Below are 16,211 nucleotides of genomic sequence, written 5' to 3'. Positions count from 1 at the left end.
GCACTTTGTATTTTAATCGACCAACAATAACTGATGGGTTTATGTTACACATTCATCTGTTGGTCACAATAACTGATTTTTGTTAGTAAAACACTGGTTTAAGTCTATTTTTTTTTCAAAATATAATTTGCTGAGTCTTCAGTTTAATGATTTGCAGTTAAAGAAAGGAGCTATGACATCTGCATAGATCACCGTGGGGGGAGTTAAACAGGCTGGATTTTAAAGTGTGCGCTCTTCAGACACTGATATAAACTGGAGGCCAAATTAGGTTGAAACACAAAATAATCGTGATCAATCCACTGATCGAAAAAAACAATCGATAGATCAGTCGAATAAACCAAAAAGTAATCAATAGATTAATCGACTAATTGAAAAACTAATGTATTGATCAATCAAAAAAAAAAAAAAAAAAATCGATAGATTAATCGAAAAAAAAAAATCGATAGATTAATTGAAAAAATAATCGCAATTAATTGACTAATCTGAAAAAAAAATCAATAGATTAATCGACAAATTGAAAAAATAATCTAAAGGATAATCCAAAAAATAATCTATAGATTAATCGGAAAAAAATTGATAGATTAATCAACGGATTAAAAAAATAATCTATAGATTTATCAAAAAAAATGTATAGATTAATCCACTAATCGAAAAAAAAAACTGATAGATTAATCGACTAATTGAAAAAATATTCTATAGATTAATCAGAAAAATAACTGATAGATTAATCGACTAATTGAAAAAATAGATTAATCAGAAAAATAATTGATAGATTAATTAATTAATCGACTTATTTGTGGCAGCCCTACAGTGCAGTGACATAAAACACCATCAAAACCAGCACAAGCTACATCTGCTCCATGCTAACAGGCTAAGTGTAGCGCTGCCATTCTAAATGAATGGCCCCCATCGTTGCCTTACTGCCCTCTACTGGTCTTGTGTTGTGTTGCAATTTTTTTCCTCCAGACGTCCTGATTGCGTAATCTTTCTGCAGCCTGAGGGATGTTTTCTGTAAATCTGTCGTTTCGCTGTTTGCTGTGAGCGTCCAGGACACGCTGAGCAGAGCGGCGCCCAAATAACAGACATCATTCAGGTACGAGTCATCGTGTTTATTCCTCCACCAACACTTTTTCCTGACCACCTAAAACTCTGTGGTTTTTCTTGATGGTGAGGTTTGATCCTGAGCCCTGGGAGACTCCTCCTGACTCATTTTCTGAAGCTTTGCGTTGATTTCTGCTGACTTAGCGCTGATCCAGGCTGCTCGTTGGGGGGAGAGGGGGTGTAATTATCCTGCTGAGGATGAAGTCATGGTGAACTTCTCCTCCAGTCATCCACACGGATTTCCACACAGTCATCTCTTCACATCGCCCAAACATGTGATTCAAAGAGCATGACCTCATGTTTGCCGTAGGAATGATTCTCAGTCATATGAAGTACGGGAAGCCACATGCTGAGCTTCTCCAAACGACCACGAGGCCGTGCGGCGATCAGCTGCTCTGTTGTTGATGCTCTGACCATAACACCCCCCGGGGAGCTGCTCTCAGCCGGCGTTGAACCCTCAGCTCCTCTGATTGTTCAGAGGAATGCTGGAGCTACAGACGTCAACAAACGGCCATCAGCGCTCTGCAAACACCAGCTCGCCAAACAAAAGGTGCAGGGGGGGGGGTCCACACGCCGTAACGACACTGACCATCTGACCCTCCACCCTCCTCATGGCTCAACCAGACACAACAACAGCACACCTGGGAGCACCTGGGTCAAACAAGTCCAGGCCTGTCTCAGAGTGACCCTGAAACACCAGGAGTTAATGGAAGACGACGCCTTTCAGCCCAGTTAGCTTCAGCAAACAGCACCAGGGGGGGCCGCAGCCGGGGCTGAGGTTCACACGGGTTAAAACACTTTAAGGAAGTGGGTGACCTACTTCTCATGTTTGTCACCCAGTTTCATGGTTTCATATCGCCCTGACGACTGACAACAAAAAGGAACAGAGAGTCCCGTGGAGGTTGAAAAGTGGCACATACCTTCCTTTGTCTTTCCTGGATCCAGGATCTGGATCAAAGCGGGTTTCAGGAGGAACTGACTGAGGCTGCTCAGTAACCCTGCAATCAGCCAGTGACTGTCAAACATGTGGTTAGGTGATTAATCGACCTGAACCACAGTTTGAAACAAAGCAAACACACTGTGAGAGGGAGAGGGTCAGAGAGGTTGATTCTTTTAGTGAGAGTCTACGTTAAATCCACATCATCCACTGACGTTAGCTCAAAAAGTCGGTAAAATGATGATGAAACAGATTTTTAATCATCTGCAAATCATTTCAAGTCTATATTTAAATTAAAATAAAGCGAAGAAAACTTAAAAATGATGAAACTGAATAGTTTTCTAGTGATTTTGAGCTGATGCGGTGACTTCCACTACAGAGTCATGTTATGTTATAAGAGCCGTCACTCCTCCTCAGGGCTGAGATGCTAACTGTAAGGGCATCGTAACCCAAACAGCCCCGAGGGTCCCAGTCAGACCAGCGTTATGTATCTATGGGGGTGAGGACATGTTAAAGTCATCCTGCAGGTGGCGCTGAGAGGCTGGTTAAGCAGTGAGGGTGGAGCCAGATTTCTGTGGCTGCTTAAACTTGTTCGAAATATCATGCAGCTATTAATGAATCCTTTTTAATCGTTAACCCTTTGCATATAAAGAAAATAAGAAAATCTAGATATACAACGATGCAACACAAAGAGCTGATCCAAACACAGACCCATTCTCTGAAATCAGCAGCTAACAAGCAGCAACTTCCTGATGCAGAAGTGTTAGAGCCTGCAGTTCCTTAAGTGTCCACTAGAGGCTGGCTGCAGAAACACCAGAAACCACACACACACACATTCAAAAGAGCTAAATCAAACAGCCTGGTTCGATGGACTGGATTTGGCTTTAACAGATTCTTTTTCTCTGATATTGAAGTTATTAAACTTGTGAGTTTTGTTCGTATAAAACCCTTTGCACATGAGACGCGTATTTTTTGCATGAAAATTTTGCACGTTAATTATTTTTTACAAACCTATAGTTTTTTAATGCAAGCTTTCACACTAGCATTGTTCTTTAGCTTAGCAAATTTGCAGCTTTTTTTTTCAGACCAAGGTTAATTTTTTTTCCATACTTTCACTCGCTTGAACCAGTGCCTGGTTCTTTACAACAGAAGACGTAAAAATCACAAAGACGATCACAGAGACATCGTTTGGAGGAGAAGAGCTGCAGAGACTGAATATGATGCCTCCAAGTTTTTCACAATTCGTGCCGTTCATTCCCGTCACCGTGGACACAGTGTAGCTGCAACTGAGGAGACTTAAGCCCCGCCTCTTAACCTTGTCTTCAGACCTTGGGTAACATCCACCTCCACAGAAAAACAGAGTCTAGTCAGCAAAGAGGTGAGTGGGGCCGTATGAACAGGATGGTAACACAGATCTTAGTATGTTTATTTACAGACAGTACGTCTGGTTTGAACGCGTATAGATATCTGAGTTAATCAGTCCATACAGTTACTAAGGCTGGGAGAAAAATCTGATGAATCCAAGTTTTAGGACTGTTTCTTTAACTTTTTAAAACTGGGATTTTTGTTCATTTTTTTCTATTTATTGTGTTTTTTTGTTTGTTTTTTTATATATATTTTTTTTAAATTATTATTTTATTTTATTTATTTATTTATTTATTAATCCTTATTTCAGACTTTGTTTATAAGCTGGGCTGGAAAAAGAAAACTGGGATGTCAGATCCCTTTTTATTTGGGGGGAAAATTTAGCCCCTGATGTAGTCTGTAGGCATCTTCTTCATCATCATCATCATCATCATCATCATCATCATCATTTAACTTTTTTACATGGTCTGGTTTTAAAAAGCAAACTTAAAAAAACCCCAGAAATATCAAAGCATTGTTCTTTAAATTAAATCAGCATCGAAAACAATCGTAAAAGAATCAAATCAGGAGAAAAGCAGATCCAACCCTACAGTAACTACCAACTAACCACAGTGAAGAAAGACAGATCACTGGTTGAACTCTGACTGGGTTTGTTGGGTCACTTTGGACTTTTTGACCCACGTCAGTTTCCCTACTGTTTGCATCAGGCTCTTTGTAACTCTGTGTTTACACCATCAGGTTAAAACAGGATCACAAAGTGAAGCAGGTGTTCTCCAATAGAAAACCCTCCATCAGCTGGAGTCAGAGCAAACAGGCCTGTTTCATCCTCTGAGCTGTGAATGAATACATTTATTGTTTGTCTGGATTTACAGTGAACTTTTCAGTCCATGCAAAACAAATTCAAAGCAGCTGAAGACTTTCTGTTTGAGTCTTTCTTCTGGTCGCTCTGTGAAAAGAGGAGGAAGGACCAACAGAGATGAAGAAGACAAACATGTTCAGTCTTGATGGAGCTGAAAAAAAAAAACAAAAGTCTGAGCCTGTGCCAGTTTTAGCCGCACCATGTGAACGTTTATTCTTAGCACACGTCCTCCGACTTCCTTCCCGTCTGTGACGAGCTGAGGATCCAGAGAGAAACACCTCTCCTCTCCCTGAAGGAGCGCCTGCTCTCACCAAACTGCTCCTTCCTCCTGAAACAAAACACGGCACCGCTCCAATGACCTGACGGAGGGTCAACAACCTGCTGAGGGAACACGGCGTTCTGAGAGCGCAGGCGGCGACAACATCAGCTCAGGGAGGGAGAGGACGCACGTCTGACGGCAGCAGGAGCAGTTTGACAGAGGAGAATAATGGAAAAGAGAATCATGTTCAAACCTAAAAAAAGACTTTGATAAGATCACAAAGGAAACAGTTACCAGTTCAGTCTGCTCATGTGAAAAACTCTGACAGGAAACTCTGAGAGAAGGAGGAAAAATCCAACATGTTCCCACAGCGATGATGAAGAGACAGTTTTAACCTCAGTGTAAACATTTGGCATTTTCAACACTGGAAAAACTTTTTTTGACATTAATATGAATACATGTTTAAATATTAGTGAACTATGGAGGAGTGTTAAGGTGGAAATGTACAAAGTGATGTAACCAGAATAGAGCAGTAACATAACGAGTTAAAGGTGGTAACGTCTCCAGATTATAGACCCAGAGTTACAAGAATAAAGTTGAGATGACACAGGATCGAAGTCACAGCGTTAGAAGGTTAAAGTTAAAATTTTACAAAGATAAAGTCCTAAGTTTACGAAAGAAAGTCTTAATGTTTGAAGATCAGTTGTAACCTTACAGTATTAATGTTATAATTTTACAAAATTTAAGTCTTAAATTTAGGAGTGAAGCCATAAACTGATGAGTATAAAGTTGTGATGTTACAAGAATACTCGGGCTGCTCGCAGTTTTTTGGGAGCTGATTCAATTTAACTTGAGATTTAATTAATGTTTCTGATTTCTGTAATTTTGAGTTTTTCTTTTTTAACTCCAGACTGTGAAAAAGTTTAATGATGATGATGATGATGATGTCTACAAACTGAACCATTTTCCCCCAAAATTAAAAAAAATCAGTGGATCTGACATTCAAACTCTTTCCAACCCAGGTTAATTTAAATTGAGTGATTTAAATTGAAAAAAAAAAAGGAAAGGTTTATTTTAACAAACAAAAAATAAATTAAAATAAATAATATATAAGTATAAAATAAATCAAAATAAATAAAACATGAATATAAAAGTAATAAAATATTAACAAAAATGAATAAAAATATTAATATAAAATAAATTAAACTAAATAAAATATCAATGTAAAATAAATAAAACTAAATAAAATACTAATATGAAATAAATATAACTAAATAAAATATTAACATAAAATAAATTGATAAAAAATATTAATATAAAATAATTAAAAATAAATAAAATCTGAATATAAAAATAAATAAAAATAAATAAAATATGAATATAAAATATAAAAATAATTAAAAAAACTCTGGATATTGTGAAACATTGATTTTTTTCCTCCAAAAGAATCCAGTCTTAAAGTCGGGAGATGAAGGACGAAATAAAAATAAAAGCAACAACATGAGAAATTCAGTTTTAATACTTCAGAGGTAAAGATGTTATATTTTGTAATTTAAGAAAGTAAAGTCGTAACATTCCAAGGGTAAAATCTGTAATATGAAATGATCATGGTGGTGATGTCACCAGAATAAAGTTGTCACGATCAAAGATTAAAGTCTTAATGTTACCAGATTAAGTTGTTACGTCAAAAAAATTAAGTAACATTTTTAATTAAATGATGATGAAGTTGTAACGAGATTAAGTAGGAGCAAAATGAACACGTGGTTAAATGTTGTTGGTTCCTGGACTCCACATCATCTGGTTCATGTCCCCCCCTGACCCCCCTCGTCTCGTGTCCCTGTCTGTCTCTGCTGTGTCGTCAAATGTCTTAGATTTATTTCATCTACAGCGTGTTTTCCACCGGCCAGCAGGGGGCAACTGTGTGTGTAGCAGAAACATCTGGTTCAGCAGAACTCTCTGAGACACTGAGCGTGCTCAGTGAAAGTTTGAAGACTAGTTTAACTTTTTCTGGTGCAGTAAAGTGAGCTGGTCTGGATCCAGGGCTGGTCTTATCAGCACCATGTGGTTTCCCTGGGAGCAGGAAAAACACGCTGCAGCTCTGCTCCACTTTCACATCCAAATAAGGTCAGAGGATCTGGACACGGAGCAGCCCACGCTGGACGTCTGAAGCTCTGAAGTCTCTGATCCGTCATTTCATAAATCAGCACATCTACACGTTTAACCCAATCAGCCAAAGTCTGAACGTCACGTTTATTGACGTGTTTGATGCCAGACAAAGTCTGCTAAGGTCATCAGCCTCAGACCGCTGCTGCACAGAAACGATAGCACGCTGCCAAGGATAAGCCATATCTGAATGCTGCACCACTCACCAGCCAGACTCCAGTTCAGACTCCAGTTCAGACCCCAGTTCAGACTCCAGTTCAGACCCCAGTTCAGACTCCAGTTCAGACCCCAGTTCAGACTCCAGTTCAGACTCCAGTTCAGACTCCAGTTCAGACCCCAGTTCAGAGCAGAGCTGACTCAGACCATGCTGGAACAGGACACATCATCCCCTGGATTAAATCTGACCCCTGATAACCATCCACACCACCAACACCTGAAAGACCAGAGTCCAGACCGAGGTGCTGATGAGTCCTTTGACCTCTGAGCTCAGACTATTTTTAACCTCAAACTGTTTCTCTGCACACGGTGACTCTGGACTGTAAACACTGCACAGAGAGAAGGAATAACCTGAGCGAGCACAGTCAAAAATTACTTTACGAAGTGAGAGGAGCGTGCAGAAGAGACGAGCACACAGCAGGTTAAAGGCTGTTCAGACCTTCACAAACCTCCAACACGTGTCCGGTTCAGAGCCGTATCTGAAAGTGGACTGACTCCACAGTGTCAGAGAGACCTGTGCTGTTCACCCTGTCAGACACGGAGCAGATACGGGTCACATCTGAGCCAAGAAACCAGGTTCAGGCCACTTCACTGCAGAGAGGAAACAACACTGACACCTATCAGGCCATCACCTGGGGTCAGCGCCCGTGGGGGGAAATGAGCTCACAGCAGCAGCAGCACAAGCTGTTTGACGTTGGCAGAGACAGTCTGCCAAGTTTTTTCAACCATCAAGCAGCATCGTTTCAACACACGTCCCAGCTTCTTAGGCTAAATTCAGTTACAAGTTGCTTTAGGAAATCCCCCAAAACATGTTTGTAACTTTAAAACAGATCAGATGAATGTCTGAGGAAGTGACGTGCAGAGACTTTTTCAAAGGTAGGGGCTACAAGGAAAAAAGAAAGGTTCATGAGTCTGTTCTCACCACCGTAGAGGCACTTTACAGATGAGCATCATGATTTAATCAGACAAGAGGGCCGTTCAGTGTGCTCTGCCAACCAAGAAGACACTTTAGCTCACGTTTTAGGTCCATGGGGCACTAAGGTGTACGTTTTGGCACCAAAGGAGGCACTTTGTCTCATGTTTAGGATCCAGAGAGCACTTTAGTGCCCAATGGCTCCCGAAAGAGCACCTTAGCACGCTCTTTGGCTCACAGAGGGCTCTTCAGTCTGCATTCGGCTCCAAACGGGAACTTTTTTATGTATTTTGGCTCTAAAGGGAGGACTATGGCACATTTTGGCTCCCAGACGACACTAAGGCATACGTTTTAGCTCCAAAACAGCCAGCTTAGAGTGTGCTCTGCCAACCATGAAGCCCACATTTTAGATCCATGGGGGGCACTCGAATGCACATTTTGGCTCCAAAACAGGCAGGTTAGTGTGTTTTAGCACACAGGAAGACACTTTGGCATGTATTAGGATCCCGAGAGAGCACGTCAGCACAGTTTTTCACCAATTGTGCCATGACCCCCCCCCCCGTTGTACACTCCTGTGGTCAGGGAAAGCATACAATAAACTATGGTGTTTCTAAACTGAGGTGTGGAAACTCTGTTATCTCTTCATGTGTTCATGTTTTGTTGATATGGTCTCAGGTTTGAATATGCTAATGTTCAGACGTGTGTATAAATACCAACTTTGATCTGTTCCAGGGAAAGCAAACAGAGGAAGCTGTGTGTTAAAGTATCCACAGTCTTTTTTCAAAGTCAGGACTCGCTGATGCAAATGTAGATATTTTGCATCAGTGAGTCCTGCTCCTGTCCTCTGACAGACCAACAGACGTGTGCAGAGTCAGTGCTGGGATCAGGTTTATGAATGCATCTCATGACAGGATGAAAACATGGACTGAAGAACTCATGTGTGAGGTTTGAACTACATTTAGTGACTGATGATCTCTGGGAAATGTAGTGCAGGAGCACCACAATCATCAACTCTTTAAAAAACAGTATTTCATGCTAACTTTGAGACACTGATGGAGGATTCAGTAAAATCAGATCAGGAGCCTCAGGACTCATGTTTCAGAAAGTTTGTTTTTAATGTGTTAAACTTGATCCTGGGGATCAGGACTCTTCATGAAGCTGCTGCAGAGACTTCTCTAAAGTTTTAAGTTTCTTTTTCAGCGTATTAATCTGACTAATCATCTCCTGATTGAGCACGGTGTGTCTTCACGGCCCAGCCGAGGCCTATCTCTGCATCTCAGGGTCAGGATTCTGAGTATTTGCAGCTGTAACTGCTAACAGCAGATGAGTACTTCTGTTAAAGATAACCGTGCGTCAGCTGACTTCCCAGAAACTGTTGCTTTTTCTGAACGGGGGGGCGGGCTGTTGCTACGAGGAAGTGCAGAGGCCTGCAGCCAATGCGCTGGCTGGGTGGAAAGGCCTGCCTCAAAGCTCCAGTTACCGAAATGCAAAGTTTAGAGCAACAGGCTGGTTCTGAGGGAGAGGCTCTGAGCAGTGAAACCTGGTGAAATCCACTTCATACGCCTCTGAAATGAGCTGAACCCTTTGATTTCAGGGACTTTAACAGCTGTGTGCACAGAGAGACGTCCTGTTGGTCTGAGTTTCTCTCCTTACTCCTCCTGAAGTCCACTTACTGAGGCTGTGCTGCACACAAACTCCTCGTCTGTCAGCACAAACTGGTCCTGGGTTGTGTTTTGGTTCGGCTCCTGCAGGGCTGGGCCGTAGTTTTATATAATCAGTCCTCCCCGCTGTATCTGAATGTCTGAATGTGAACTATGCGCCCAAACAATCACTTTAACCGCTCCTTCAGACCATCCCATGATGGGAATGTGATCACCTGCCTGAGGGTTTGTGCTCCACGTCCCTGCAGAGGATTGACTTTGACTTCTTTGACACGTTTGTTTAAGCAAATCCAAAGGAACTGAACGTTTATGTTTGTTGTTCTGTAGTTTGGAGGAAGAATATTGTTTTTCTGTTTGTTTGACATGTTTTAATGTCTTCTCCAGTATTTTCTGTGTCACTGTAAAAACAGTGAGTTTTCTGCAGGGTGTGATGTGTTAAAGTAATTAAACCTCCATCTTTCTCACACCTTCCTCCTGTCTGTGTTTTTTAAATGCTAAACTGCAGCGTGATGCCCTTTGTGTCTGTTTCTGGCACTTTACGGCCAACATCAGGAGTTATCTGGATGAAATCTGGAAGGTGATAGAGCTGCAGCTCTCTGCAGAAATCTGGAAAGTTCTAGTTGTTGCTTCCTGCAGCCTCTCGTTTGCCTTCTGCAGAAGAAACTTCTGGAGAAATGATTGTGGCACAGAAAGTAGAGAAACTAGTGTTTGGTAGATGATGATAACGCCTCATAGAAATAAATCTGATATTGTTGTAAAGTCCGTTTATTTCTGTTTTTTATGAACCCATGAAAAATTTACTGAATCTTCTCCGTTAGTGCCAAACAGCTGCTTCTGCCATCGGCTCTGGTTTGGTGTGTGTTGGATGAATACAGGAAATAAGACATATTAGCATCGATATTGTCTGTATCTGGAGTACCAGAGGCTGAAAACAAGAGTAACTGACAGAAACAGCAGAATAAGCTGTTTGGTATTGGCAAGGAAGGAGATTTGGCAAAATTTTTTTTCCTAAGTTTATTACAGTACATCAGTTTTATGAAGTAGAGATCTGCCTGGTAACACAATCACCAGGTGGAACGGACAAGTTTTTAAAGATATTACTGTTATTATTCCATTTTTAATTTATTATTGATTCATTATTTTTATTATTGTTATTATTGCATATTTTATTCAATTGTCTATTTATCATCACTATTATTATTACACTTTCACTTTATTTTTGTTATAACATTTTTATTTATCATCTAACTCTTGTTTTTTGTTATTTTGTCTATTATTACTTCATTTTATTTATTTATTATAAGGTTTCTATTTTATTATCTAATTCTTATTTTTATTATTATTACATTTTTATTTTATTATCTAATTCTTATTGTTTTTATTACATTTTTATTTTATTTATTGTGTTTCTTTTATTTTATTATCTAATTCTTATTATTATTACATGTTTATTTTATCATTTTTTTATTATAATTACTATTATTACATTTTTTATTATTATTATTTTTTATATTACATTTTAATTTTATCATTTATCCTTTTATTCTTATTGTTAGTACAATTTCTATTTTATTATCTATTATAAGTACTAATATTATAACATTTTTTATTTTATTATTATTATCATTTATTAATATCATTTTTTTTTTTATAATATTACATTTATTTCATCATTTATTTATTTATTTATTTATTTTACTTAGGGGGAGGGGTTGGAAAGACAACCAGGAAATGGTCCATACCAAGAGTCAAACCAGCCGCTTGGCTCATGGTGCTCCAACCCTTCCCAGTCTGAGGCATGGTTCAATCATCCCTGTATTAGATCCACCTGTTCATGTCACAAAGCTCAGATCAGCTCAAACTGCTCCCTTCAACCTGACGATGAGTCCCCTGGTCTCCTCTGGCCTCCACAGTCTCCAGGTCTGAGTCCAGCAGAGCTCCTCTGGGACGTGGAGGAGCAGGAGATTCTCATCATGGATGTTCAGCCACAGACCTGCAGCAGCTGGTGATGGTGATGTTGTCATGACGACATGGAGCAAAATCTCTAAAGATTACATTCGGAGTATAATCACTCTCGACTCACTGCTTTAAGAATAATGTGCAGTATACGTATTTGATGACAACATTTGTGCAATAATGTTTTTGTTTTTTAATTTATGTCTATTTTTAAACCATAGTCATAGTAAATGTTCACACTTATATTTAATACTTATATTCAGTTTCACAGTGCATCATGCTTCCATTTCTTCCATTCTGTACTTCTTTCTTTTTTTTTTGTACTTTTTGTTTTTAACACTTTTGAAGGGATTCACTGAAACTTAAAAGCAATTTCTCCTCAGATCAATAAAGTATTTCTGATTAGGAATCTCTTATTGAAGGTAAAAGGGTCAAAGCTGGTACTAAAAAGGTCAACATAAGAAATCTGTTTAACCATAGTCATGTAATGTTTGCAGGAGTGTGTTGTGTCAGCTTTCTGTTTGTGCAGCTCAGTCAGAGATGGAAACGTTGTTACTCACAGCTCCTCATGGGTTTAAGTCACATTCATTACATGTTGCTGATGATTCCAGTTTAGTGATTGTACATGTTGTGTAATTGTTTGAGTGTGGTCACCTGGCTTTAATGTTTCATCACACGGTTCATGTCACTGTGAGGCTAACAGGAGTAGCTGTATGGTGGTGATGAGTGATGTGTAACTGTTTGTTTATAACAGAGGCTTTTTCTGTGTCCTGCTCAGAAACTACAGACGTGTATCTGCACACTGGGAACTGCTGAAATGTACTGATGATCATTATTTTCTTTAGCAAATATAATCATGAGTGGATTTAGATTTCATCACTTAAAGCTTGTGATTTAAAGAGGTTAAAAGGTAGAAAAATGTAAACACCACAGACTCCTGAAGGTGGTCATTAAATCAGTGATTAAAGCTCAGATGAAGAGGATTTACTCCATCAGTAATGTATTCACAGTCACTTCAATAATGCATGTTTTAAAGTCGTTCAGAGAATCGTACACTTTGCATTTTCAGCCCCAAGACACCACAGTGCTCTCTGCACCACCCCCCTCCACCAGAGCATGGTGCAAACTGCTGGAGAGCATTGCCTCAGCTTCAATTCCCCTCAGAGCAGCAGCAGCAGCAGCAGCACAGCGTGATGTTCAGCGTGCTGGGTAACCTGTGGAGGCTAACATCATTAGCAGCAGAGGACATGAGGAGGTCTGCTGTGGAGCGTCACCATGGAGAGCAGCGCTACTCCATTTCCTCCTAAGGCCTCCATGAGCGCCGTGTTTGTCCTGTAACCCGAGACAACGGGAGGATCTGAACAAACAAAGGTGCAGCCACTCAGCGGCTCAGGGATCCTGCTGTCTCAGACACATCCAGGAGGACGTGGATACATTTCTACGTTTATGTTAAACCCACAGAACAGGAACCTTCCTGACTCCTGAACAGTTTACAGCCCTGAACCATAAAGACATAAACTCCTGGTCTAAGCAGCTCAGACTCTTTGAGCAGACAGAGCAGAGCTGTGAAACTCTGAGGCTGTTGTCAACTCTTTTTTTCTTTACCCCAGTTTCACAGTCTGGTTTCTGCCGCTGCATTTTGCTCTGCTGCACCAGCTCTTTGCAGATAACAGCCCGCTCTGCTGCAGCTCGCAGAAAAGCTGCAGATGCAGCTGAGCGACGCCGGTGACCACAGACACATCTCATTTCTAGGAAACGAAAGCTACGTGTGGGGCGTGGCGTGAGCTAACATCAAAGGCTGCGACGTGCGGGGGCGTTAGTTTAAAACGAGGTCATTCGACATGTAACAGCTCCAGGATGAGTGCGTCGACAAGCTTCAGCCACTCATAGAAAGTTCAAACTAAAAGGTCAAAACGTGATTTAAACTCTTTTTTATTACTTTATACAATTTAACTAGCTTACAACTGGATGTGAACTAATTATCATTGTCTGTTGTTATGCTCTGACTTCTACCAAATGAAGTCAACTTTGGTGCAAACAAGCTGCATCCTTTCAACTCACAGTCCTGGTTTATTTCAACCCAAACAGACTCAAACTTTCCAGCATTCAAAACTCAAACAGTCCTGTGTGTAGCATCCTTCGCTTTGTGCCGATCCAACATTTTCACAACCAACCCCTCCTCCTGTCGTTCAGACGTGTCCATACGAGGGGTCCAGGTGCTACGAGTGGGCTCAAAAGAAACACCATCACATGAGAACTGTGATGAAAAAGCAATCAAGCCAAAAATCTGGTCAACTGTCTGTCCGTGGACTTTTTAATTTGCATTTACATTTCTTAAAAAAATAAATTTCTTTGTGAATTAAATAAACCTAATGGCTGGGCTGCTGTCAGAGCAGTCTCTTATTGTGAGGCTGGGTGTGAAGAGGAGACAGTCCAAGGTTGAAGAGCTGAAACGCAGCCAGTTCAGTTTCAGAGTCCTTTCTGAGGGAAGTCCTGGGCTCATGAAAAAACAGTCTCTAAAAGTCCAAAAGTTCACCTGATCAACAGGGCCAGTGTCGCCCCGATCCCTGCAAAACCAGCAAAGGCCATGAGCGTCGTCCTCACCGTGGACTCAGGGTCTGCTACTCTAAAGAAGTCCACAAAGCCATCCTGGAAACACAGACAGAGGAAGATTAGACTCACAGGGCAAAGACTGCGCCTGACACGTAGCCTCACTTGCACAATGAGGGCAGTTATGCAACCCTTTTTTCCTACAGACGGTCTCTCAGCTCTTAGTCATAACTCACCCAGGAGTTGTTTTTGACCAGCCAGTCTCTCTGGTCAGTCAGCAGATATGAAGAGATCCCCTCTGCCACCAGCTCCACACAGTCCCCCCGTCCATTGTCTTTCAGGCTCTGAGACACAGCTGCTCCGAAGGCCATCAGGCTGGCGATTCGGCCCCAGTTGGTCGTCCCGTCTGCAAAGAGGCTCTTTGCTACTGCACTGACGAATGTGGCGTCCTGCCCTCTGTCATCCAGCGACAGTTTGTTGATCATACCTGCATGGGGAAAGGTTACAGGCTTCAGTTTGGCATCTTGTTTGAGCATTTTCATGCAAATAGAAGTGAAAAGAGGGATAAAAGCAGTGCACTCTTTCTGCATTTATTTGGTGTTAACTTTATTCAAAGTATGCACAATTTATAAAAAAAAAAATACTTTTATCATTTGAAGTTCACATTTTCCTATGACTTCCTGTACCAGCTCCTCAAACAGTGTCCACTGTAAGTACAAGTTTTAATTTCTTGGATGGTATTTGGATGCAGCAGCACAGTCTGCTGAAGTAAACATTAAAAAAAACACAATTAACTCCTGATTATAATCTGTTTCTATGATCAAAGGAAGCTTTAAATGAACAATACTGATCAATATAAGGCAAAGGAAAAAAAGTGAGACTATTTTAAATTACATTAAAGCATATGAAGTGTAGTTCCTCAATGTAAATGTGTCCAAAAGCAGTTAAATATAAGGTGTCTGTAGTGTAGCTGAAAATGCTAACTGCTAACAGCTAACAGTCTGAATGCCACACATACAATAACCCTCAGTACATACCATTGTATGCGTATCTGTGCTTGGCCAAAACGTCCTCCACCACTCTCTTCATGGTGGTTAGTGCACTGCTCTCCTTCCAGCCCGGCTTTGACAGTCCCGTGTACTCTCTGAGGAACCGGCTAATGAGCTGCCTCGTGTCGATCTCAAACGCCTCGTACGCCGACGGGCAGCTGGACACCTCGGTTTCACTGTCCGTCTGATTGTCGGGAGTGCACGGCAGTGAGCCGTCGATGTCCTGGCTGTCTTCCCGAATCCCCTTTGTAGCTGAAAATCCTTTCACAGAGTCCACTACTAGCTCCCTGGGCCTCTTTGGGGTCTCCACGTTCCCGTTGTGGGAGTCCAGAGCAGAGTCCATGGCGACTTGAGGCGCGGAAGCTCCCGGGCCGTAGTGCATCGGTCCCTCCACGACTCCATTTTGTGGCAGAATGTAGCTCATGACTCCGGTCGTTACGTTGAACGCGGCCCGCTTCGTATGCATGATATTCATTTTGACTTCTGATTTCAAGTTTCTCCTTCTTTAGTTACCTTAGAATTAAATTTAAAAGAGGATAGTCCGTACAATTAAAATCCTATCCTAGCTCTTGACTAATCTCCATGACAGGGTCGGTTGAAACGGAAGTGAAGGTTCGACCAGCGTCCCCTATATATTTGTAACTGGGCGTGATTACGTACGTCATGCGTCACCCTTACGTACGAACAGTAACTTCCCCAAACAGCTCTTTTCAATTTCCTTCCACATTTTTTTAGATTATTGTTTTTATTTTCAACTCACAGAATTAAAAAAAAAACAAAAAACAAACAAACAAACAAAAAGTAACAAGACAAACCACATATATTTATTATTTCAACAAACCAAAAGACAAGATTACGTTTTCGCGTTTGTTTATTTTCAAACCATCTTCGAAATACAGTTGAAAATAAGATTAGTTTAAATAAATGTTGAAGCCGGGCTAATTCTTTTTAGGCTAAAACATATAATCGGAGGTTCCCACAGTGATTGATTCTCAGGTTATTTTTGTATTTTTCCATGACATCAATAACGGTATGTTCGGTATGGGGCTACCGGAAGCACGCCTAACAACTCATCAATTGATCATAGTAACTACATAAACAACAGCATATTTCACAGATGAATCAAAGAGAATGTAAACAGTGACCAATATTTTTTAGAAGTAATTTCATCGAGTTATTTAT

At 40.7% G+C, this 16,211-nt stretch overlaps 1 protein-coding gene across 1 annotated transcript; it reads right to left on the bottom strand.

Annotated features, from left to right (window-relative positions):
• Positions 1-13,346: 13,346 nt before the first annotated feature.
• On the bottom strand, positions 13,347-15,670 carry mcl1b (MCL1 apoptosis regulator, BCL2 family member b). The gene is made up of 3 exons (XM_074683463.1): positions 15,018-15,670; positions 14,217-14,467; positions 13,347-14,079 (listed from the first exon to the last, which is right to left on the bottom strand). Exons 1-3 carry the CDS (start codon positions 15,502-15,504, stop codon positions 13,963-13,965), a joined length of 855 nt encoding a protein of 284 aa, XP_074539564.1. The 5' UTR covers positions 15,505-15,670; the 3' UTR covers positions 13,347-13,962.
• Positions 15,671-16,211: the final 541 nt, after the last annotated feature.

The sequence above is a fragment of the Halichoeres trimaculatus genome, unplaced genomic scaffold (assembly GCF_033239565.1).
Source record: "Halichoeres trimaculatus isolate MK-OKI-2021-1 unplaced genomic scaffold, fHalTri1.1 fHalTri1_scaffold_12, whole genome shotgun sequence".
Classification (NCBI taxonomy): Eukaryota; Metazoa; Chordata; class Actinopteri; order Labriformes; family Labridae; genus Halichoeres; species Halichoeres trimaculatus.
The sequence above is the reverse complement of the archived record's forward strand: the minus strand, read 5'-3'. Positions and strand labels throughout refer to the sequence as shown.

Coding starts and splice junctions, on each gene's coding strand:
- mcl1b (XM_074683463.1), bottom strand. CDS start 15,504: ATGAATATCATGCATACGAAGCGGGCCGCGTTCAACGTAACGACCGGA. Junction 14,468..15,017: donor GCACAGATACGCATACAATG/GTATGTACTGAG, acceptor TTCCCCATGCAG/GTATGATCAACAAACTGTCG. Junction 14,080..14,216: donor TGGTCAAAAACAACTCCTGG/GTGAGTTATGAC, acceptor CTGTGTTTCCAG/GATGGCTTTGTGGACTTCTT.